The 23617-nt window shown below is 37.9% G+C and overlaps 1 protein-coding gene across 1 annotated transcript; it reads left to right on the plus strand.

The window, feature by feature from the left end:
- Positions 1 to 426: 426 nt before the first annotated feature.
- Positions 427 to 22830, plus strand: LOC148957676 (uncharacterized). Its single transcript, XM_089114903.1, has 5 exons — positions 427 to 645; positions 5326 to 5670; positions 8491 to 8814; positions 16013 to 16120; positions 17194 to 22830. Exons 1-4 carry the CDS (start codon positions 576 to 578, stop codon positions 16111 to 16113), a joined length of 840 nt encoding a protein of 279 aa, XP_088971029.1. The 5' UTR covers positions 427 to 575; the 3' UTR covers positions 16114 to 16120; positions 17194 to 22830.
- Positions 22831 to 23617: the final 787 nt, after the last annotated feature.

Here is a 23617-nt window from a genome sequence, read left to right on the forward strand (position 1 = left end):
AATTTTTTCGAAAATCTTAGCCTGGAATGTTCTTATTTGTTCTTAAATTAATAGGATGTAAGCAGTGTGATTGCTAGCTTTTTCGCTCTAGGGAGGTGTTCAGACCTTAATTTGCTGATAAATTTGAATATTCACCGAAATTCAAAGTCCTCGAATTTGATATAAAACATTGTTCAAAATTGCATTCTACAGTAGCTCAGCTCTTACTGAATTTTTCTTTAACTTTTGAGCAATTTTGATGCTCGTGTTCTTATAAAAATCGTTCTAACAGAGAAAGAGTGTAACAGATTTCTGACATATTCTAGGATTCCAAACCTTCAAAAGAATGACTTATTAGTAGCATGAGACACCATTTGTTTTCATGGCTGTTTGTGGACTGGGCGCTAACAATTGTTCGCTAAAAAGAATAAAGGCAAGTGGGCGGTATCTTCGATCGAGGAAGGTTTGACCGTGTTATTCTAGGGGTTTTTTGTCAGTAGCACACATCGTGAAAATCAGACATCTTAGTTAATCGTTTAAAGATTGAATGTCATTCTGTTTGGAAATCACAGAAGAGTATCGTGCTAACAACGAAAATGGGTCGATCGGTTTTGGAAATTATATTGTTCTGCACACTTGCTGCACTTCATGGGAAACTCTCAGTTGGTATGTACATACATGTCTTGAGGTTTTTAAAGAGATTACTAAGCAGAAAGTAAATTACACCTTCCATTCGACATGAGTTTATCAATTTTGATTGGCAAAGTATGCTTTAACTTGCTATTGATATTAACGTACTGAGAAGCCTGTTAACCATGCACGCCGCACTAATTTGAAAATGGCGGTTAGCAGAACAGGGATGGTTCTCCCTGTTAATGACCCCGAAGGATTTGCATTAAATTTATTGATAGGAATAAGAAAGCGTGATTTGCACCAAAATTTTACAGCGAAAGTGGTCGATTTCCAGATGGCGGTTATGTTGCGGATATTGGTTTAGTCGGGTCAACGCCCGTTGGCCGATAAGTTTCCGCGATTCCGCCACAATAAAGTTCGAAAGCGATGACGTCACAAGAATCTAATTTTAAAATTTTTGAATTTGGATCCTATAACCTAAAAGAGCATCATGAAATACCTCTAAATATGAAAAATGAGTCAATTGTGTTACGAATTTTCAGGGATATGGCTCTTTTCCCATCAAACCGCTGTATTTTGGTCTCTGTTCATAACTTTGTGAACAGAGCCAAAATAACAGTGATTCGTTAGAAAACTTCAAATCTTTTATTGGCCATATCTCAGCAGATTTTAGACATATTTGGCCAATTTTGCATATTTGAAAGTATTTCATGGTAATCTTTAATTTTATGTGGTTAAATTTCAAAAATTCTTAAAATAGGTTTTCGATGACGTCACACTTTAGAACTCAATGGCATACTTCCAGTACCTATTCAAGTTTAGTGGGCCTATTTGAACGTCAGATCATTAGGATTTTAACATTGTTTAGGATTTTTATTCAGTAGTTTTGACTGCAAAACAAAGTATCTTTCAAACAAGATTTTATTTACGACACAGTGGTGTTCCTTTGAGAAAAGTAGGCCACATTCGCAATCATGTTGGTAGCGCTCGAGGTCAAATAGGCAACGGGGTCGAATAGGGAATTCTGGGTCATATAGGGAATTCGTTAATATCTCCATATATTGGACTGATATCTCAAAACAAACCTCAAAATCGGATTCGGCATTCTTCAAACTACCTTTTAGATGCTTTTTTAATTCAACTACAGTAATTTTTAGCAGTATAAATTGCAATGTTTTGCTTCTACGTTAGCTTGAGGCTTGGCTCCTCCGTAGCTACGACAGCAAATAGACAAAACTCGTTAAAAAAGCACCGTTTTAATTCAAAATAAATAGCAAAAGGTAGTAATCGCCAAGAAAAATACACACTCTCTTCATATCAATCCAAATTTCAAACATCCTGCACCAAGGTTACAAGATTTCTCAAATAGGGAAAACGCTGTTTGGGGTCAAATAGGAAATCTTCAAAAACAGCAAGGAAAAAACACGAAACAGGGAACTGATCTTGTTTTAGGGCGTAAAATCATCCAATCTATTGTTAACACCATTTAGCATGTTAGAAATACATGTATATTATTTGATAAATTCATATCAAGTCAATGCATCACATAAATTTAGGCCCTTGTTTACATAGAGATCTCCTTCGCAGTTTCGGGGTCAAATAGGGAAGCAGTTGAATTTTGCATTATCAAATCCGGTTTTTTTTTGCCGGAAATCATTATTCCAATAACCTTTTTGATTCAGGAGAATATCCTCAACTAAAGATTATTGCAAATTAATCACTCTGAGTCCTTGAAAATGATGAAAAGATTTTTCAACTGACAATGGTGTTTTTCAATTCATTTTCATTTTATTTTCAATTAAGAACTAGTTAACCAAATCTAGTAGATATTACAACAGTGAAAAAATTATATAGCAGAAAAGTTACAGTCTAACGAAAACCCCCAAAAATCAGGCAGCAGTACATGGACCCCAGAACGGCCAAGGGGCAAGGGGGCAGGCTTCAATAAAAAGGAATCTGAAAAATTCCCAGCTTCTATTGATTCTGTTGTAATTGTATTTTCATTTTGGTTTCGTATAGGTATCTTGTAAATGAGTTAACTGCTCTTATAAGAGATGGTTGTACAGGTTTTGAGAAATTTTGTCATCAACAAGGCTTTTATATGAATTTCTTTAGTGATTAGAAAGGGCTGATATCAAGGGCACATTTGGTCCCTTTGTCCCTCTTAGGAATTTGCAGGTGAGGTTGTTACCCACCCAATTCCCCATTATGCTTTCCCTGCGGCAGTAACTGAATAGGGCTCTGCCGTGATTCTATACAGTTCTTTTTCTAGGAAAGAAAGGTAGTGTAGAGATTGTTCTGTAAACCTTAGAATGCTAATACCTCTTTAGGTCTTTTTGGGGTCTTTTCCATTTGAGTTCTTGATCCACTAGAACTCTTAGGCATTTGACGTTGTTCACAAGTTTGATATTTCAATTTGAAAACAATCGTTGAAAGACAAGTTCAGGTATTGATAATTTCCGCAACTGTATTAAGGCGGGTTTACACCATCGTTTTTCCTTAAACTTTTTTTCGATATTGGACCGCGATGAATGACAACGATCGTGTAAAAGGCTAAATTGCTGAAAAAAGTTTGATGCTATCTGTCGTTTTTAATCCGCTTAATTGGCGATAATAATCCATCGTTGAAGATTTTATTTTGACTCCGGGTCAAAATAAAATCTCTACCATCATTTTTTTTCAAAGGGGCCGACAAATGCTGACGTCATGTCAGCCCCGGGGAGAGAATTTCGAGACTTTTTACTAAGTATTCGCGTGAAGAAAAGATTGGATTCATGCTCTGAGAACTAAAATAGTCGGGGAAGGTAGTTAAAACGGGCAGGGGACTATTTTTAGATAAAAAGAGGTTCGGGTTTCACAAGTTTTCTTTGAGAATGGCCCGTCCTTATTAATTTTTGAAAATCTATCTTCATCCCAATAGACGTACTTTTTAAGATTGTTATTAACTCACAAGAAACTCGGAAGAATCTCTACTGAAAATGTAGGTTTATAGATATCATTCTATTTTTTTCATTTTGGTGTGACTGTATTTTGAACATAAAAAATGCGACAATTAATAGTGTACAATCAAAAGTAATGAGTAAAAATCTATGCCTAGAAATGGAGTTTTGATTCAGTTCACAGGAGAATTTCCAATTTTTTGCCTTGTCTGATTATTTCTCGTACAAACTTGGCAACATTTGTTGTTAGTTTATTGAGATTTTACCTGAAATTTCTCATTGAGATACTATCGGGGAGGTGTGACACCCCCACACCCCCGGTCCTTTTGCCCCTTCGGTTGCCATTAATATATTCTAAATATTATCCCCCACCTCAATTTTCGACCCCTCAATTTGGGCTTTTTGTGTACCAGCCCTTGCCTTGCTATGTCGGTGTTTGATTCGAGTGAAAAACCACAACGACAGGTTTTCTGATCCATCAAACTATGTACGGTTGTGTGAAAAGGAGGGAAAATGGCCGCGAACTGCCAAAAAATTACATAACGAAAGTGTTTGACGGCCTCTTGATAGTGCACGTGCTAGCCCACACGAACTTTAGAGAGTTGACTTATAAACGCCCCCATATGTTATTTACAAAACAATAACTTCACATTTCCGCTTGTTACTGGGTTGTTCTGCTTGTTCCTGGGTTGTTACTGGGTTGTTCCGCTTGTTCCTGGGTTGTTACTGGGTTGTTCCGCTTGTTACTAGGTTGTTCCGCTTGTTCCTCGTTTTAGCAACGTCGGGGCGTTCCCGCCTTGCCAAAAGAATTGTTGCCGCTGTTTCACGATGATAGAAAGTCGAAGCGTGTGTCACTTGAAAGACGTCGCTATTGTCCTGTGCTACAGATGTTGTAGCACAAACATAAAGTTTATTTGTCTACCCCCTAAATCTGGCAGAAAGTTTTGAGCCAGATTCTTAGGTTCCCAGAAAGAAGAAAAATTTTTTCCACCTCTGCCTGTGCCTCTGGGAAAGGCCTGGCTTCCAGGCCAAGGTTTTTTCTATTTGACTATGGCACCACCATATAGTCTATGCATTTAGTCATTCTAATGTACAGAAATTTCCACCAAAACAATTTAATGTTTCCTATTCCTGTTTTAAACTCCCATGATTTAAATTTCCTTCCCAGGCTTTCAACATTTGAAACTGTGCTTGCCCCCCACCTGAGAGTCACTAACATCTCTGCTAGGAACAATATGCCAACCTACCTGACTTTTGAACATTTTTGATAAGCTCACATGCTGGATGATATATGCTTCTCTCAAATCAACAACACCCTTTTGGCTTGGCATATATATATATAAATTGACAAAGAGCAATTTAGTACACACCAAAAGCATACAACCTAATGCTGATTAAACATTGTGACGAAATTTCAAAAGGTTTAGTTATTGCAATCTCCATGATAATTATGGTCTGTCAAATATTCCTCCTGTGCATGTTGTATTTGGTTAGTGAGACACATTTTTCTCAGTGCAGTTATTAGGTTGCTTAAGTGGTACTGCGAGGGTGTTGGCATGGGCAAAGAAAAGGGCAATCAACTCCCTAGATAAGGCCTAGAAAGGCCTTCAGGAACACTTTAAATTTAACATTTTCTCCTGTCTCAAGTGTTGTTATGATTGGCAGCTCACACCAGCTCTGTTGATGACAACATAATGCATCTGGAGTGTCAATGGAATATCAATTAAAGACTGTACTCTTCTGTTGTAAAATCATATTTATGTGGTTTTTGTAGATGGACAGTCATTCAATCCTGCTGCTGGAACTTTTGTTGATAAGTTTGGGAACAAATCTCAGAGCATCGAGGTTACTTGGACATACAACATTAGCAGTCTTGAGGGTGGCAGAATTTTATGTGGCTCTCTATCAGATTTTGTGATAAAAAAGGAAGGTACTGCTGCAGCTTCTTTGGCTCCAGAATTTCAAGGCAGAGCTTCAGCAATTGATGATCCTGGGCAAAGAAAAATTGGATTCCAGCTTCGTAATTTTGATTTCGGCGACGCAAAAGATGTTCTTTGCACATATTTTGCATCAGATTCTACCCCTTATTACAGTGGATTTTACAAGCTAAAAATATGTGGTTTGTATATTTATGCATTCTTGTACTAAAGTATTTTTAATTTTCAAAAATTTGTACATTTAAATTAGTTTAAACAAATGGTCTAAATCTGCAGTTTCATTTCCTCTTAAAGAAACATTGGCCACTGTAAATGGCATGTTCAGATATGATAAGTTCAAGAAAACCTCCGATTTAGTTTTTTAAAGAAATTTTCTCACTATTGTTGTGAAAGTCTAATTACTCAATTATTCCATTTCTACAACCAAACCTTGTTCCAGTATTGGACCATTTAAAGCCCTCATATATGTTCTCAAGCTGAAGAGTGATTCATTAAAAGGGTGGTCTTTGGGGGTATCAAATACAGTGATTCCGCAAGAAAATTTCCCTATTACCGAAATTCCGCAAGAATATCTTGATATTACCGTAATACCAAGTTTTCAAAATGAAAATTACCAAATGCATTGCATTTTTAACTTTAGTTAACTTCATTTAAGTTTTCAGTATCTGAGGAAGTCGTCAAGATTCAAACATGTAATATAGTTTCGGCGGAAAGTTTACAATATATCAAAAACTCATCCGCCCACAAAATATGAAGCTTATGCAGGGCCCCTTTTCATCAATCTTTCTAATATAAATTCTCTGAAAATGTCATCATATTAAGCTGACTTTCTACCCTGACTTTTTACTTCCTTGCAGTCTTCTTGATGGACACAACTAGCTTTATTCCCTCAGTGCTTTGAAGCTTAGTAGTTTTCTCCGTTTTCAAACAGTTTTGTGAAAATGCTGTTTCACTCAATTTATTTATGATAGCAAATTTTTTCCTGAATGTGGAATAAAAGTTTTCTATAAATCCCAGGGGTGTATTGCTAGGGGGGGGGGGGGGGGCTATGGGAGGCTGACCAAAGACCTCACAAAAGATTAGATAATCCCTCAACAATTAATGTAATCCTCGACGGCTCATTATTTTCAGATCTCCCATCTTATCTTTGCACATTAACTTAAATGGCGCCGTACAAAAAGTTAATTTTTTGACTTGAGGTTCTTCCCCCTTTTCAATTCAAGTATAATTTTTAACCCAAATTCACCGATCTGATGTATTTATATCAAATCCTGTAATTAAAGTTTCAACAACATTTGTTATTTGAGCGGCAAAAAATGTTTAGAGAAGATTCATTATCATTGATGAATCAACTTTGGGGTGGAAATGTAAGTGAAATTGAAATATGTTTCTTGTCACACTTTAGACCCCGTTTACACTGTGGCGGATAAATTTTATCCGCATCAAAATTAGTTGAGATAGGCGTCGCGTCTACACTAGATCCACGCTATCCGCACGAATTTAAGAGTGGCTATCCGAACAATATTAGTTCACCTAGGAAAGTGGATTAAATTAGTTCGGATAGCTATGTGGTACAGTGTAAACGCTTTTATCCTGATAAATTTTATCCACATCGTATCTTGCTCGAAAGCGATTGGCTATTTCATCCAATTTAGTTTTCACTGTCTCCCAATCGAGACCTTTCGCCATCTTGGCTGCCTTGTTGTCGATAAGTACTCGTGTTAAAAATGCAGTATCTTGCCAGTCCACGTAAAATTGGCATCCTTGTCAGCTTTCCCTACTTTCGTTGCTAGTTCAGTGTCATTTTGTTTCAAGAACAATCTATTAAAACAAACTATGCCTAATTTGTATTGAAAATATCTTTGGCTTTGGTCTAAAAGAGAAGCAGATGAAAGATTATGAAGAGAGAATGAAGTCTTTTTACGTTGGCGGGAATTTTGTTTTTACTTTGTTGCCCAGAGAAGACTTCATTTTGGGCGTTCTGTGCATGATTTAGGTCGTGTGTCTGCAGTTATCCGGCACAGTGTAAACGGGAGGGCAAAGTGGACAAAATTTGTGCGGCACAGTGTACATAAATGCAAATCAATCCGAACAACTTTTATGCGGATAAATTTTATCCGGCACAGTGTAAACGGGGTCTTAATGTTCAGAGATGTTTTGCGTTGTTTGTTCTTGTCTTTTGCTTGTGGTGTTTTGGATCGTATTGTTTTGCGTTAGAGTATTCAATAGATATTTAAGCATAGAATTAATTGCCCCTAGAGGACTAGACTTGGTTTTTCGTTTGATCTAGGGAACAATATGATGTGGAAATTGTGGTTAATTTTATATCTATAAATTTGTTGTCTTTGGCTTTGGATCGCTTTTTCCATTTTATTCTTACTCGCGACATTTCTGGAAGTGGTAACCAAATTCCATGCTTAAATAGAATATTCAAGCAGTTACGCGATATTGCTCTACAATTCTGAAAGCTAAATCGAATCCAAAATAACTGTAAAGATCTAGGGAAATAATTCCCTTGAAAGTTGATCTAACTTTATCCCTACAACCGAAAATACTCTTCTACTGTGCTTTGCAGTAACTGTAAGTTTATAGAGCCAACCCTGGCTAAAAAAGGACCACATAGATATGCCCAAACATAATCGGATGGATTTTGCTAAGACTGGTCAGAAGAAAGTATGAAGATTTTATCAAAGAAAAGGCGCTTTCTTAGCGTCCTCTTCAAGTCGTTGATACTCTTTGTAGAAGATGAGATCCTGTTTACCTGGCAGCTTTTTAGATCAAAGGGAAACTCGTCGATACCAGTTATAAATAGGAGAGGTCCAAGGAAAGATCCCTGTGGAACACCAAAATGTAATTTTCCATTCGTGACGTAAGACCTTTTTAGAAGCAAACTCTGGACTCCGGGGACTATATAAGGAACTGAAACAGCCCAAATTGTTCTGGGTAACACTTGCATTTGTTAACACAATGTCTTCTTAATTCTTAATGAATATTTATTCCAGAGGTACCTGAGTTCCGAAACTGCTTGATTGAAGGAACAACGTCCTCTACTGGTCAAACTATTTTTGCACTGAGACAAGGCGAAACTTTAAGCTCAACTTGCTATGTTTATGGCAACCCTGTTCCGAAGCTGTCATGTGGCACCTACGATGATAAAAATAATCAAGTTGGGCAAAATGCTGAGGTAACCGGGAATTTTACAAACCTCCCAATAAGCAGTCGTTTGCGTTTTTACAATCTTCAAAAAGGGGTGACCAAAGTAAGATGTGTTGCTGATGGAGGTCCTGCAGGAATAATATCAACGGAAGTGAAAGTTCAAGTTGGTCGTAAGTAACACATTTTTAGTCCAAAAGTTTTCAGTGAACTGTTTTGATGCATATGTGCAGCTGTCTAAACCGAAACATTCATTAGAAAATCCTTTTCTTGTTTTTGATACAACCAGCGTAAACCTATCTGACCTTGTTCATTTTTTAGCTTTTCATTAAATTTTTTAGTAATTTCTGCCATCGAATATCTACTTATGCGTTAGAAAATGCAGTTACGTCCTTTATTCGTAAAAAACTGCTTACTAAAAAATTAAATGATTACGGTTTCGATAAGGTTGTCAAAACTTCTGTTCTAGAGAGACGTAGACACAAAAGGCCGAAAAGAAACTCATTCATAAGAATTCGCTGCTTTCCAATTTGTCAACGGCCAGAAAACTTACTTACTTAAAGCCCCGGTCAAACGCATCCAACATTTATTCCCAAAAAATTAGAAAGTTCGTTGATATTTTTCAGCGGGTGGTCAAACGCATCCTACATTTCGCCCAACATTTCATCCAACATTTCATCCAGCATTTCGCCCAACATTTCATCCAACATTCATCCAACATTTCATCCAACATTTCATCCAGCATTTCATCCAACATTTCATCCAACATTTCATCCAACATTTCATCCAACATTTCATCCAACATTTCATCCAACATTTCATCCAGCATTTCATCCAACATTTCATCCAACCTTTCATCCAACATTTCATCCAACATTTCGTCCAACATTTCATCCAACATTTCATCCAACATTTCGTCCAACATTTCATCCAACATTTCATCCAGCATTTCATCCAACATTTCATCCAACATTTCATCCAACATTTCATCCAACATTTCATCCAACATTTCATCCAACATTTCATCCAACATTTCATCCAGCATTTCATCCAACATTTCATCCAACATTTCATCCAACATTTCATCCAACATTTCATCCAACATTTCATCCAACATTTCATCCAACATTTCATCCAACATTTCATCCAACATTTCATCCAACATTTCATCCAACATTTCATCCAACATTTCATCCAACATTTCGCCCAACATTTCATCCAACATTTCATCCAACATTTCATCCAACATTTCATCCAACATTTCATCCAACATTTCATCCAGCATTTCATCCAACATTTCATCCAACATTTCATCCAACATTTCATCCAACATTTCATCCAACATTTCATCCAGCATTTCATCCAACATTTCATCCAACATTTCATCCAACATTTCATCCAACATTTCATCCAACATTTCATCCAACATTTCATCCAACATTTCATCCAACATTTCATCCAACATTTCATCCAGCATTTCATCCAACATTTCATCCAACATTTCGCCCAACATTTCATCCAACATTTCATCCAACAATTCATCCAACATTTCATCCAACATTTCATCCAACATTTCATCCAACATTTCATCCAACATTTCATCCAACATTTCCATCACCGTGCATCGCCTGCGCAGCGACATGTTTGCAGCACTTGTTTACAGAAGATAAAAAGGCACGTAAGATAAAAGTGAAAAATGATAGCTGATTTCGAAAACAACACGTTGAAACGTAAAGCTTCCCGTTAGGACTACGCCTAAATCTAGATCGCCATCCCTGCTGTGACTCTCCTCGTCAGTGCTACGTTCATCCTAATCCGACACCCTTTCCCCAGCTATTAATTGTTAGATTATTTCATTCTGCACTTTGCTTTTGCTTTACATTTTTCACTCGATAACTTTTAAAAAAAGTTGCTCACAAATCACTCTGGATTCACCTCGGCTCAAATAACAATACAGAAGTTTGAATCATGCGCATGCCTAGAAAAAAAGATGTTGGATGGAGTGGTCAAACGCAACCAACATTTCATCCAACATGCAGAAAACCAATGTTGGACGAAATATTGGATGCGTTTGACCACCCATGTTGGGTCACCCAACATTTGCAAATCGATGTTGGATGATGTTTGATCACGGTCAAAAACAAATTTTGTTTTTCAATGTTGGATGTAATGTTGGATGCGTTTGACCACTCCATCCAACATTTCACCCAGCATTTCATTTTCTAGGCATGCGCATGATTCAAACTTTTGACCACTCCATCCAACCTTTTCTATAGTTTAATTTCTCTGCTTTTCGAATACCTTTTGACAATGTAAATAGCGGACATTATTTTGTTGTTTATGTTTTCTGTTTTGTCGCATGTAAAACAACAACCAAAACATGCGATTCTGCTATCGGGCAGCATTTACTGGAAAACCCAGATTGTGCAAAAAACTATAATGGTGACATGTCTTGGATTATTGGTAAAGCCTGATCGTCGTTCTATCGAGAAGTTTTGGAATCTATCACATAAACATGAAAAAACCTATATTGTGTAGACAGAAGGAGTTTTTTTTCACCTTATGACTCCATTGCTAACAATTTCCACAGGCAAGCGGCACTGATTGGGCAACCTCAACTGTCATGTGCTCGCGTTTCTGATTGGCCTATTTTGATCAGCAACTGGGTTTATATATTTCCTAGAGTATAGTTTTTTCGATCTATGTTCCGACGTTTTATAATCTTAAGAATGTCAGACGAAAAGCTTTAGTATGAGTCAAAAAAATTTTTCAAAGTCATTTTTAAGTTTTGTATCACCAAAAGATTTTTTGGATAATCATTTTCGCTGTTTCTCTCTATCAGACGTCCCAACTGCTCCAGTGGAAGTACGATTGATTGAATCAACGTATACATCTATTAGAATCGGATGGAGGAAGCCTGCCAGTCCGGGCTATTCAGGAATATCCAATTATCTTGTGGAGTTGTTTTACCCAAATAGAACAGAGACAGTGCGAAATATGACCGTCACAGACGGAAGCCCCTTTCTTGAATACACTTTCCTTTATTTGAATCGCGACCAAGAATATAGAATTCGTATCTCTGCATACAACGCTGTGGGTAAAGGGGCATACGCTGAAGGGTCCTACAGGACAGTCCGGATAAAACCAAGGGGGTTTTTTGTGCCAAAATATTTTGGTCAGTTTGTTGTCTCTTCTTTCTGCTGTATGGTGCTTATAGGTATCGAGAGCTCCAAACACTGTCAAGGAAAGTCAAAATATTTTGCACACCACTCAAATATCTTGTTCCAAAGGTACACAACTTTTTAGAACAATGTGATTTAAAACCCGTTTGAACGATCCAACATTTACCCAATAATTGTATGTCACAAGTTACCTCTAGTTCCAAATAGGTGTTGAATGTATTGTTGGGAAAAAATTGATCCGTTTGAACACCTCAACCAGCATTTGACTATTTTTGGCTTTCGCTATTTGTTGTTATTTTGGAATGAATCGAACTGCCTTGCTTCACAAGTTTGAGTAGAAAAATGTTGCAGTGGATAATGTGCAGTTAAAATCAGAAATGTTGGATGAATTTGTGAAACAGTTCCAAAATCATCAAAGAATATTAAACATTTTTAACCAAAGTTAACTTACGTCAAGATCGCCAAACATCATGCAACTCTTTTGCCAAAACCAACTTTTTTGCCATCGTCCAACGAAGTCTAACATGGTTGGCTAAACTAGTGCAACATTTTGTTCCAAACGTTGTTTGTTGGACTTAGGTCGAGATGTTGCACTAGATTGGCCTGGGATTGTTGTGATTAGTTTTTATAGATTGCACGACAGAAATCTGAAATATACCGTCTTCCATTTTCCATCCCCAGTCTTGCGGGTTTAGACAGCAAAGGTCTAAATGCTTCCACTGTGTACCTGGAAGTTCAAAAAAATTTTGGGAATTGATTTCATATTGTGAATAAAATAAAGAAGCTAATATGTCATTTTCCTACTTAAATTAACTATTAATTAGAAAAGGAATAAAAACAGTGTTGGTTATATCGTCCACATCAGTTATTTGAATTGTCATAATTTTATTAAATAGAGAAAAAACGTCATGAACCTGAAGATGCACTCGTAAAGCATGGTAGTATGTCGCTCTTCCAGTTGGAGGAAGATTATCTGGTTCTACTACATTGCTCGTTGTAACCATTTCAATGTATTTGGTATGTCGTATACTAGCCAACGAGTCACATTTCTTGCCACCGTAGCTGGAAAATAAAGTGTGCAAAATTCAGTTAGTTGATTCAAATTGGTGATACTATTGCTTGATATTTTATTTCAGAAGCTTATTAAATATCTTAAAAAGAAATGTATTTACATTGTAACCACCAGTTGAACACCTGCCTCTCCGATCTCTTGCTGAGTCATTGACAAATTCCCAAATTGTTTTGATATCTCAAGTATTCACCTTCTCTCGATTCTAACTGCTTCAGGATTTTCAGCTTCCCTATAACAAACAGAGTGCTCTAATAACAGTTTTCTAAATGATGAACAGTGGCATATCATTGTAGTATTACTAGTACCTAATATCAACTGCAAGGTATGTCATTATAGGTAATGCAGTACAAAGCTATCATGCTATTATTATTTCAGTTTTATACCTTTTTGGTGCATAACTGAAGTTGTGTCACAGCCACTCCAAGCATGAGCAGAAAGAAGTGCTTCTTGGTACTGTTGTGTTGATAAAAGGTCCCGCATGCTCCAGTATAACAATTTTGAATGTCGCCTTTTCTTTTCCTTTTTCTCTGTTCCAAAAAACGATTCTCCCAATCCATCTCTCCAGTGGCTCATCATGAGAACCAATATATCCGTACCTTCTTCCATCACACTAACATATCTACCAGTTTCTGCGTACTCAAGGACAGTCTTCACAATTGAGATATCCGCGTCTCCATTACTTTGAACTGCGACAAACCTTTCCCTCTCTAACCGAGTACAAAGCAACTTAATCAGCCTATCCTTGTTATCTATGTTCGCCAGAAATGCTTCCCTGCTACAAGTAATTTTTGAGCTTTCAGTGATTTCAAATCTAGCTGGCGTTTTGCTCATTCGACGAAGAGGCTCCTGACCTTTTGTTGACATTCTGTCTAAGTATCCATCAAAAACAACGTTAACGCAAGTGTAATTCCCAAATCTTTGCTTTACAAATGCAATGTACTGCTCAAGCACCTCAGAATACGTTGATTTTGGCCAGTGGACTTTGTGGAGCAATGCATCACCATCAACCACGCAAACGTCATTTGTAGTCGGGATAGTTGCATTCTCTGTACCCAGTAAGTGATTTCTAAGAACAGCTTTAGTCGATTTTCTCATCATAACTTGTTTAAGGAGTGACGTCGGCTCTAGAGTTAGCTCATAGCAGAAGTTTTCAGTAATGTTACTTTGGAAGTTAGCCAAGGCAGACAAACGGCTAAACAGTATAGTTGGATTGATGGTCACTGTATTGTTCCCCATTTTCGTCTTAGGTAAGAGATCTTCAAATGTTTGAACTCTTTCTTTTCTCTTGATGCTCGCACCATCAAGCCAGTTGAAAGACTTTTAAGATGTTGCCCGTCTTCACCAAAAGGGTTGTGGCGATCAAACTATTCTTTGATTAACGTAAGATCTTTATTGTCTCTCTGCTTGGGCCTAACTGAACATGCTGTTCACTTGTTTTCCTATATGCGCCAGTCGATTCACTCATTGCATTGGGTATGTCTGCACACCTATGGATACTTCCGATCCATAACTGGCGAGTAGATTCCGAAATACCTCTTTCTCGCGTCAGCCCACCGTTGCTCTTCAATGCTCTAATCATCACCTGTTCAATGTCCAAATCCATCCATAAGCCTGACCAAAATTGCTCACTGCGCCTGACAGTGTGCAGATTGCCTCTTGCAAACTGATCATAGACCTAAGGATGAGAGCTTTCCAAATCAAGCATGTTTTGTAGATGCAATCTTGCACATGTAGCATAGTTAACATGGGCTGTAGCAGCGAATAAGTTCAGCATTTTGTTCAAAGACATCAAATGCAAATTCCAGTCACCAGTTCTCTCCGCACGAATAAATATTTTTACCACGGCGATGTAATTCAAATATTGCAACCATAACTTTAATGTCCAAGACGTTTTAGCGAGGTACTTCTTGTACGCTTCGAGATTGAACGTAAGCTTTGAGAGGGTTGGGAATCATTGCATATTGATGTCACGGTGATGCTTTTCTCTGAATTCATTTTTCAATTTTTCAAAATCAGAGCACAAGTCCTCAATCTTCACTGTCGCTTCTTCAAATGTAGGACGTTCCATCTCTTCACAGCTATCACGATTCTCTTGTCCAGATGCAATCAATTGTGTCATTAATTTGCAAACCAATGCAGACTCGATAAGGATGTGTCCTCTAAGCGCTCTCGACACAGCCTTCCCAGAAAGGATATGGGGAACAGCTCTTCCCATAAACTTCTTCAAGGGCTTCTTCTAATCCACTTCCTTTCATTACAGCATTCAATGCTTCCAAGAAATCTCATCAGAAGATGAACCCTCCTAAGATGCAGACTACATTAATCGATTTTGCATTTTATTATCTCCAAAGCTTTGATGGATTTTTATCCCTAATCCTAACCCTAACAAGCCTCGATATGTTCGATAGTGATGACGTCACCGATGACGTCATCATGTTATTTTTAAACTTTGTTGGATTAAGCGTGACATATAGCGTGACAACAAACTTTGTTACTACTTTAAATTTCTAAACTGCTCAAAGGTTTCTGATTGATAATGGCCTTTTAGAATAAACTAGCCTTGCGAGAAAACACATGAGTGAGATAAACTCTTTTTTTATAAGAAACAGTACGATAAAGTTCATGCTGACTGTTGTTAATTTTTCGAAGATCTAAGGCTGGAATGTTTTTAATTTGTTTTAAATTAATAAGGTGTAAGCAGTGAAATTGGTAGCTTTTTCGCTTTAGTGAGGTGTTTAGGCCTCAGTTGCCTCAAAGTGAGCAAGATGTCCTTTACTTGCTGACAAATTTGAATATTCGCCAAAAAAGCACCTACACATGGCTAAAATTTTGTCATTGCATTGTAGATGGGGGATTTGAAAACATATTCGTTGTGGGCAACATTTAGACGCGTTGGTGAAATGTCATCTACTTGAAATCAGAATACTTCCCATGTTGTGGACAGTAGGCCCAAGAAAACAAATTTTTGAAATTGGTTAACCAACCCTCGGTCTCAGTTGATTTTCTTTGATGTGCAGCCAGACAACTTCACTATTACTTTCAAGTCTAAAATTTATGCAAAGATATATTTCAGGGTGGGAGCAGTGTATAATCTGAGATTTTATGTCACTTTTGTAGATAATGGTGGAAGATCTACGCGCGATGGAACTATTGTTGGAATCGTCTTTGGTGTCATGCTGCCATTGTTCTCATTATCATCATTTTTTTCTTCATGCTGAAGAAGAGGTAAGAACGTAAGTCATATTAACTCAACTTTTCTTTCTAGGCCGTAAAGACGTAAGAACGTAAAACGTCCTAATCATTTCTTTTTAAAATTGTAAAGTTTTGTCAACAAAACCTTAAAGAAAACTAAAAGTATCTTTACTAAACTGAACTAAAATAATTTAATAAGTATCTCAACGAATTTACAGTTCAATATTTTTTCTTCTTATCATTTGGTTCGTTTTGTTATCTTGGCAAATGGCCTTTTCCCTTTGTTTTCTTCTTTGGATGCCTTTGAACGAAACCGTGAGAATGATGAAGCCAACCAGTATGTTCCCCATTTTGATAGTCCCTCTCAACAAACTGACACAATCCGATATTGTAAAAAGAGCTGACATCATCGCGTTGTTTATGCTTTCTAGTTCATTCTGATTATCAATGCGTACTTGATGGTACCTTAAATACATTTCTTTAATATACTATCTAAGCCAAGATAGCCTCTAACCTAATTGCAACAAAAAATTACAATAACATTAATAAATCACAGCAACAAATTGATAAATTACAGTTATTAATTGCGAATGGACAGAACCCAAGCTTAACCCTTCCTCTCTTCCTTCTCCCAGAAACAATATTGTTAGTACAGACAAATATCATACATGTAGCATAAATAAAGCACTATTCCTAACCTCCTTAGTCGTTTTATTGAAATCCAACGTCATTAAGACAGAGGGGTAAACCTGTGGTGTGTATGCAAGGACGGTTTTAAGTTGCAGTTCCTGGTTTGAGGCTAAAATCATGATATTTGCTTGATAAAAGAGGCGAAAGAAAAAGTTGTAAACTTTTCTCTCTATTCTCAATTTAAGAATTGAAGTTTGCTAATTTCAACTTTCTTTTACAAATCTTGAATACCCACATTTTTTACACAGGCCCTTTCTGCTCCCATCCTAGGACAAGCTGGATTTTTTTCTACCTTTCATTCCTTGTACATGTGTGTATCTTTATACAATTGATGAAAATACGAGCCGCAGAATACCTGAGCCAGACTGTCATAGGTGTGCCAATTCGACCTAAATTCATACTTATTTCCTCAACAGAATAGAATTTCGAAGGTCCAATTCGCAACTTGAGATGCAGCAGCCGAAAAAATTCTTGCCTTCTCTTCAGTTCCGTTTATTTGGCTGGCTGATATGGAATGTTGGATTTTTTTTTATTTTTACGATTGCTTTCCAGATAATTTATGTTGAAGGTGATTTACAAAATGTGTTTATTTCTTAACTAACCGAATTTCTTTCTTTCCACCGAAAATTTTCAAAATTTCACCGAAATTTACCCAGAAATTTTTTCCACCGAAAATAAATTCACCGGGATATTTGGCACCGAATTTTTTGTACGTAATGTATGGCGAATTGACTGAGAAAGCCATATTTCAGTCATTTTGCAATGGACTTAGCCCATCTTTCACAATTGGTCTAATTTTCGAAATTCTGTGAATTTCGCGATTCAACATATTTTTGACTGTAAAGTAGCCCTTAGAAGTTGGCTGATCTAGATCGAATATCAGAAGCATCTATAGTGAACTTATAATACGACATTTTATTTGCACTTACAGCCATATACTCAGCCACATATTTGCACTTACGCACAACAGCTTATATTCCTATTGTATTTACATTCGCTTTTTAGCCTAGCTTTTCTATTCGCTTTGTTTTAGTTAATCCCCTATAATGAGAGCTGTTTTATTATAGTTGTGTAGATAGTTAAAATGATTAATCGAGTTCAGATACAGAGAAAAGTAAGTCGTCTCAACTCTTTGCTTCTGCACACACCTAGGTGAGAAGTTATATATATGTAAACTAACACAAAATTTAGTTAGTAAAAGAAACAAAAACGCTTTTACTAAACATCTTTAGGCACGCTTTTATGTTTTAAGGGAGGTTCACTCAAAACAGACCCCCCCCCACCCCTGAAATAAAACTCTCCAACATGAGTTTCCACCCGCCGGACAACAGAACCGCCAATGTTGGATTACCGTAAATCCTCGAATTGACCCCCCTCAAAAAGCCCCCCTCAAATAAGCCCCCATCCTAGAACTAAAAATTGTTAATAAGCCCCCCACGAATAAACCCCACTGCTACTGTTTATTCTCAAGTTGGAACTCCTCAAGTTGATGATTTTTGCCATCTGAGGCTGCCACCCCCCCCCCCCCCCCCTCGAATTGTAATAGGAATATTCTCCTTTTCAGTATTAACCTCGTTATCATGTTACTTATGACGCACTTAACTTAAGGATATATATTTCAGCACGTAGTTAGTTATAGGACTTTTGATTTCGATGATGAAGCAGAAAACATAAACGAAGTTCGTTTCTCTTCGTCTCACTTCTTCGATAAAGATCCCACTACAAAAATTGGTGTTGGACCCGGTTCTCCATTTATGGATAAATAACCGCTACAAAAATTGACACGGTTCTCCATTTATGGTTAATAACCGTCAGTCACGTCCACTATCGAAGAAGTTGTTGGTCTTGTTGGTGGTCTTGCCGAAGTGGTGAAATCCCAACAACATACCACAAAAGAAATCATTGCCGAAACGCAACGACAGTTACAAAGCCTCTCGCAAGCTGTTGCTGACCTGTCTCTCTCCGTTCGTCCACAAAATTCAAGCAGCTCTACACTACGTCTCCCACAATTAATTCTACCGGAGTTTACAGGCAGGGAACCTCTAGATCGTTTCATAGAGCAGCTCACACACATCCTTTCCTCCTCTGGTGTCTCTCCAAAATTTTGGTTGACTTATTTAAAGCAACAATGTCAAAAAGACGCCAGAGCCTTCGACATCGTCTGCAAATTCGAGTCCGAAAATACTATTCAATTTTCTTCTACACGGACTTCAGACGAATTCATGACTCTTTACGATCAATCTTTGGCCACTCTTACAGCCCACCGTGGTTTACCCAAAGAACAACGTATCCGAGAACTTCTTGCCACGTACTACGCCATGCACCAGAATCCTGGCGAGTCTGTTTCCGATTTTGCACACCGTTTTCTGGTAACTCAGCACTCCCTCGAAAGGCTCATTCCTGGTATCCATCGTTCTTCCAACCCACACACTGGTGACATGGAACTCATTCATGCCTTCATTATGAAACTTTCTCCTATTTTATCCAAAGAACTTCTCAGTCGTGATTCTCCTTTTTCCAATCTGACTGCTGCCATCGAAGCTGCAAAACGATATGAGTCAGTTCAGCACGTCCTTTCGCCTCGAGACACGCCCACTCCATGGAAGCCGGAATCTCTCCTTACCGCTACTACGCAATCAGCTTCTCCAGTCCAGCAAAACTTAAATTCTGGACACTCGGGTACAAAAATTTGCTGGTACTTTAATAAATTTCATAAAGCTCATTGTGAATTACCTAATAACCGATGTAAGTTTGGCTTTATTCATACATGCGTGCAATGTTCCAAGTCTAATTGTAAGGAATTCTTACATAATTTTCACGATTCCACACGTAACAAGCCTTCTCGTGGCCAGAATCACTTACAGCCACGAGGCACCTTCAAACGTAATTCACATGATACTCGTACTTCTCCTCCTGAGTCTCGAATTCATAGCAATTAAGCAGATATTAACACAGATCGTGATGCCTTTATCGTTGATACAGTAAAGTACGTATTTAATGAATCTCTTGCATCTTTAAAACAGGATCTCTCTGCTAGTATTGCACAGGAGGTAGAAAAACGTCTCCCTATTTCAACTTCCACCCACCTCCCCGAGGCTACACCGCAAGATCCACTTTACAGTATGCCTGCCGTATCCGCCCTTACAAGTAATCTTACATTTTCGGCCCTTCGTCTTGCGGATAAAAACATCTTGTGGACTAAGGTTACTTCCGCGGGGCTTTCCCTTCCATTGCCTTTAGATACTTGCTGCTCGGTGTCCCTAGTAAGTCAAAAACATGCTGCACACGTAGCCCGTCAGCACCCCAATCTCAAATCCACTAAACTTGAGCAGCACGTCCCCGTTTCGGTAGCTGGGCCGGGCCTACCTCCAATCTACATGCTGTAGGTATCATGGAGGTCCCTATTGTATGGGAAAATGGTCGATCAGTTATATTTACAATGCTTGTTGTTCCTAATTTGACATGGCCTATTTTGTTCGGGCAGAATCATTTACGCAAGACAGATGCTCGAATTTATAGCAAAGATCTCAAGGTGCACTTGGCTGATTCTGCCATGAATTTCGAAATTTCATGTTACGATTCCAACCCGTTATTGGTATTTCCTAGTATGCAATGTCAAGGTAGTATTGAGTCTTGAGGGTCATGCGAAATGACATTTTAGGAAACAATATTAAAGAAAAGGATTTTGAAACATAGGACTCATTCATATCTCACGTTTTGCAACAGGATGGATAGGGACGCCTGAGCAGAGTTTGGGGTTGGGGATAGTAAACTTTCATGGTAGTTTTTTCCACCATTATCTTTTATGCAACAACCTGGATATCATACTGCAGCAAAAAAGTGAAGGGGCTATAGCCCACCCCCTCTGGCGTGCCTGATCTTCAGTTTCATGCTAACACTGATCTGTTAATAATGTTAATGACTATCCAGCTTGACTCCATACCAAACTTCTCAATCAATTATATATTAGGTATAAACCTCGACCATTACAATATGTAGTGTTATAGTTTTATTATTAGTCATATTAAGATACATGTCATATCCCAGGGGCAGTCTTGATAAATTGCTTCTCCTGGGTTCCGTCCGAAAATCAAAATTGTCGCAAAATTTGCGACACTCCGCCAATAGTTCTGTGTCCTTCGGTAAATTTTGTTTCATTCGGTAAAAATCATTTTCCTCTTTGGCCTACCAATCTTCCAAACCTGGCTACGCCACAGTTAAAAACCAAATTTCAAAAATAGGCGTTTCTATCATTTTCCAGTGACTTGAAGGGTGTGACACCAAAATTAGTGCCTAACACCCCCAATCATTGTTGCTTATATCCGCCCCTGCTTGCACCCATAGCAAGAAAATTGCTATCTGGAAATTATTGGCCCCCTTATGACTGGCTCCTGTTTTTTTCTAGTAACCGCAACGCCCGTGTTGCAGGAAACTGTAGACGCAAAAAATGATATTTTTCACATTCAACTCAAACGCTTGTTTTTTTCTGTAATGAAATAAAACACTAAAATAAGAGATAAAGATTTTTCTATGCCTGAAAAGATGACCACAAATGTTAACACTTAATATCTGTGTCTACCCTTGTTTCTTTGAAAGACTGTGGACTAATATCCCATGGCAGACTCAGTAGTTTGACCATCATTTTGATCAGAAATTCAGAAGCTATAACTGTTGGTAGCATAACACGCGTAGCCTGCGTGCAGACTCAAGTCTCACAAAGAACTGTCGAGTAGTAAACCGATCCGTTGAGTCTGCACATAGGCTACTAGCTCGGTGAATGATTTGCCAGTTACTATCGTGGCAAGCGAAAATGTTGGCCGATAAACTCTTTTCAGCTCAGGCGCGGATCTAGCCAAATTTTTGGATCATGCCAGAATTTTACGCCATTCAGCATGGCCTTTGATCCTCTTCTTGCAACTTCGATTCTAATTTTCATGAATTTTTCCGAGAAAACACGTCAACTCCCCTTAATATAAAAACCTCATATTCTTATTTGCATCCGTATTCCATTTTGTATCATTTTGTTTTAAAGCGTCCATCCTTTCGAGCTATGGATATCGATGTCGAGTATGCTTTTTAGTCACCGGTTTTTCTCGCATAAGGGAAATATATGGGCGCCGGTGTAATATGCGTTTTGGTACCCTATGCAAAAGTGTAACATTGTGAAACGCAGTGTGTTTCAAATCATGTGATTTCATCGTAGTGCGATATTATGACAAGTTATAATTAAAAAATTGAACACAATGCTTTTTGAGTTTAAAATTTCACACTTTTTAATCAAGAAAACTTTGGAGTCGCCATTAATGTTGTACTTTTTTGCACCGCTTCTTGTTAGTTCCCATTGTTAGAAATAGTTCGATTGTTTTTTACATTCTGGACAATATGAACCAGAACATTTGTGTTCCCAGACCGGTTCGCATGCTAAATTCCGCCATTTGTTTCTGTTCCCTGTTTTTTAAAAGCTTGGGTACGTTTTTGTATAAGCAAAATTGTCATGCGTTTGTGTACCGGGACCGTTTTGCATGCTAAGTTCCACCATTCGTTTGGGTAATCTATTGTTTAAGTGCTTGGGTACGATTATGTATAGCCAAAATTGCCATGCGTTTCAGTACCCGGACCGAAATGCATAAGGTTACCGAAACGCATATGACACCGGTTTTCACAGGTTTTCAGGAAACAATAGCCACCAGTTTCAATATTGGCGCATAGATAGCATACTCCAAGCTGTCACATCGAATGGCTGCTGATTTGCTCGATTTTGAATTCCTTGGATACTTTGAGATAAAAGATGAAGTAGAAAGCTGGGAACTCTGTCAAACTCTTGTGAAGGTTCAATTCAGTATATAAACAGAAAAATTGAAGTCAGTCAGGGAGAAATGCAGCAATTGTTGCAATTGAAATTTAGATCAAAAATTCAAGATTTAAAGAGAAACATAGCTCTTAGGACTTGACCGGTTTTTTGAAACCTGTGCAACCGGCCTAGATCCGCGCCTGGAGCTAGTCTAATTATTAGTACTGTAGTGCTTTTTGTACCTATTCTGCTTTTGCTCACAATGCACATCAATACTTCATTTTTAGAAAATTTGTAAAGGAACTCACTCGAGGAAGTTTTGGCTTGTGGTGCAGGTTGGCATGTGGTGCAGAATGTACAGTATGAAATTTGTGATATATTCTTCTTGGAGTTGTCCGCTACCATATCAGCGCTATTTATCTCAACATAATCTTTGCAAATATGAATTCATGTTTATTTCCTCAGGCATGCATTGATTTGTTGCAGAAAAATTTGGTACACACAGTTTTATTAGAAATCTTTAGATGGTGTCTCATTAGATGGTTTCGTTGATATCTTAGGAGAAGAGCGATCAGATTAGAAAAGTGTTACGACGCAGGGTTCCCTTCCGGACAATATCAGGTGAGAATTGCATCTTGTGCTGTGATTGCATCAGTGTCTGTAAATATGTTTTTTGTATTACGTAATTGTTATTTCAAGGCTCTGCTAAAGGTACATGAAGGGTAGCCTGCGCGCAGACTCGACTGGATTTCCAATCGACGAGTTTAGTTACATGAATCCTAAAACTTTCCATTCAACTAAACTTAGATTCATGAAACTAAACTCGTAGGGTGGAAAACCAGTGGAGTCTGCGCGCAGGCTACATGAAGGGTTGCTTCATCAGTTTTGCCGTGCCTGTTAAAGCCGTGCTGTTATTTGACGAACTTGTTGTTTTCAGTCGTTAGTCGAATAATTGCGGTAAAAAGAAGAATTTTGATTTTATCTGCCGTTGCCGTATTTTTGAGCATTTCAGCCTACAACGAACTCTCGTTGGTAAAACCCCCTTTTAA

This window comes from Rhopilema esculentum, chromosome 21 (genome assembly GCF_057945365.1).
Source record: "Rhopilema esculentum isolate cy_ngs chromosome 21, ASM5794536v1, whole genome shotgun sequence".
In the NCBI taxonomy this organism is placed as follows: domain Eukaryota; kingdom Metazoa; phylum Cnidaria; class Scyphozoa; order Rhizostomeae; family Rhizostomatidae; genus Rhopilema; species Rhopilema esculentum.

Coding starts and splice junctions, on each gene's coding strand:
- LOC148957676 (XM_089114903.1), top strand. CDS start 576: ATGGGTCGATCGGTTTTGGAAATTATATTGTTCTGCACACTTGCTGCA. Junction 646..5,325: donor TCATGGGAAACTCTCAGTTG/GTATGTACATAC, acceptor TGGTTTTTGTAG/ATGGACAGTCATTCAATCCT. Junction 5,671..8,490: donor TTACAAGCTAAAAATATGTG/GTTTGTATATTT, acceptor TATTTATTCCAG/AGGTACCTGAGTTCCGAAAC.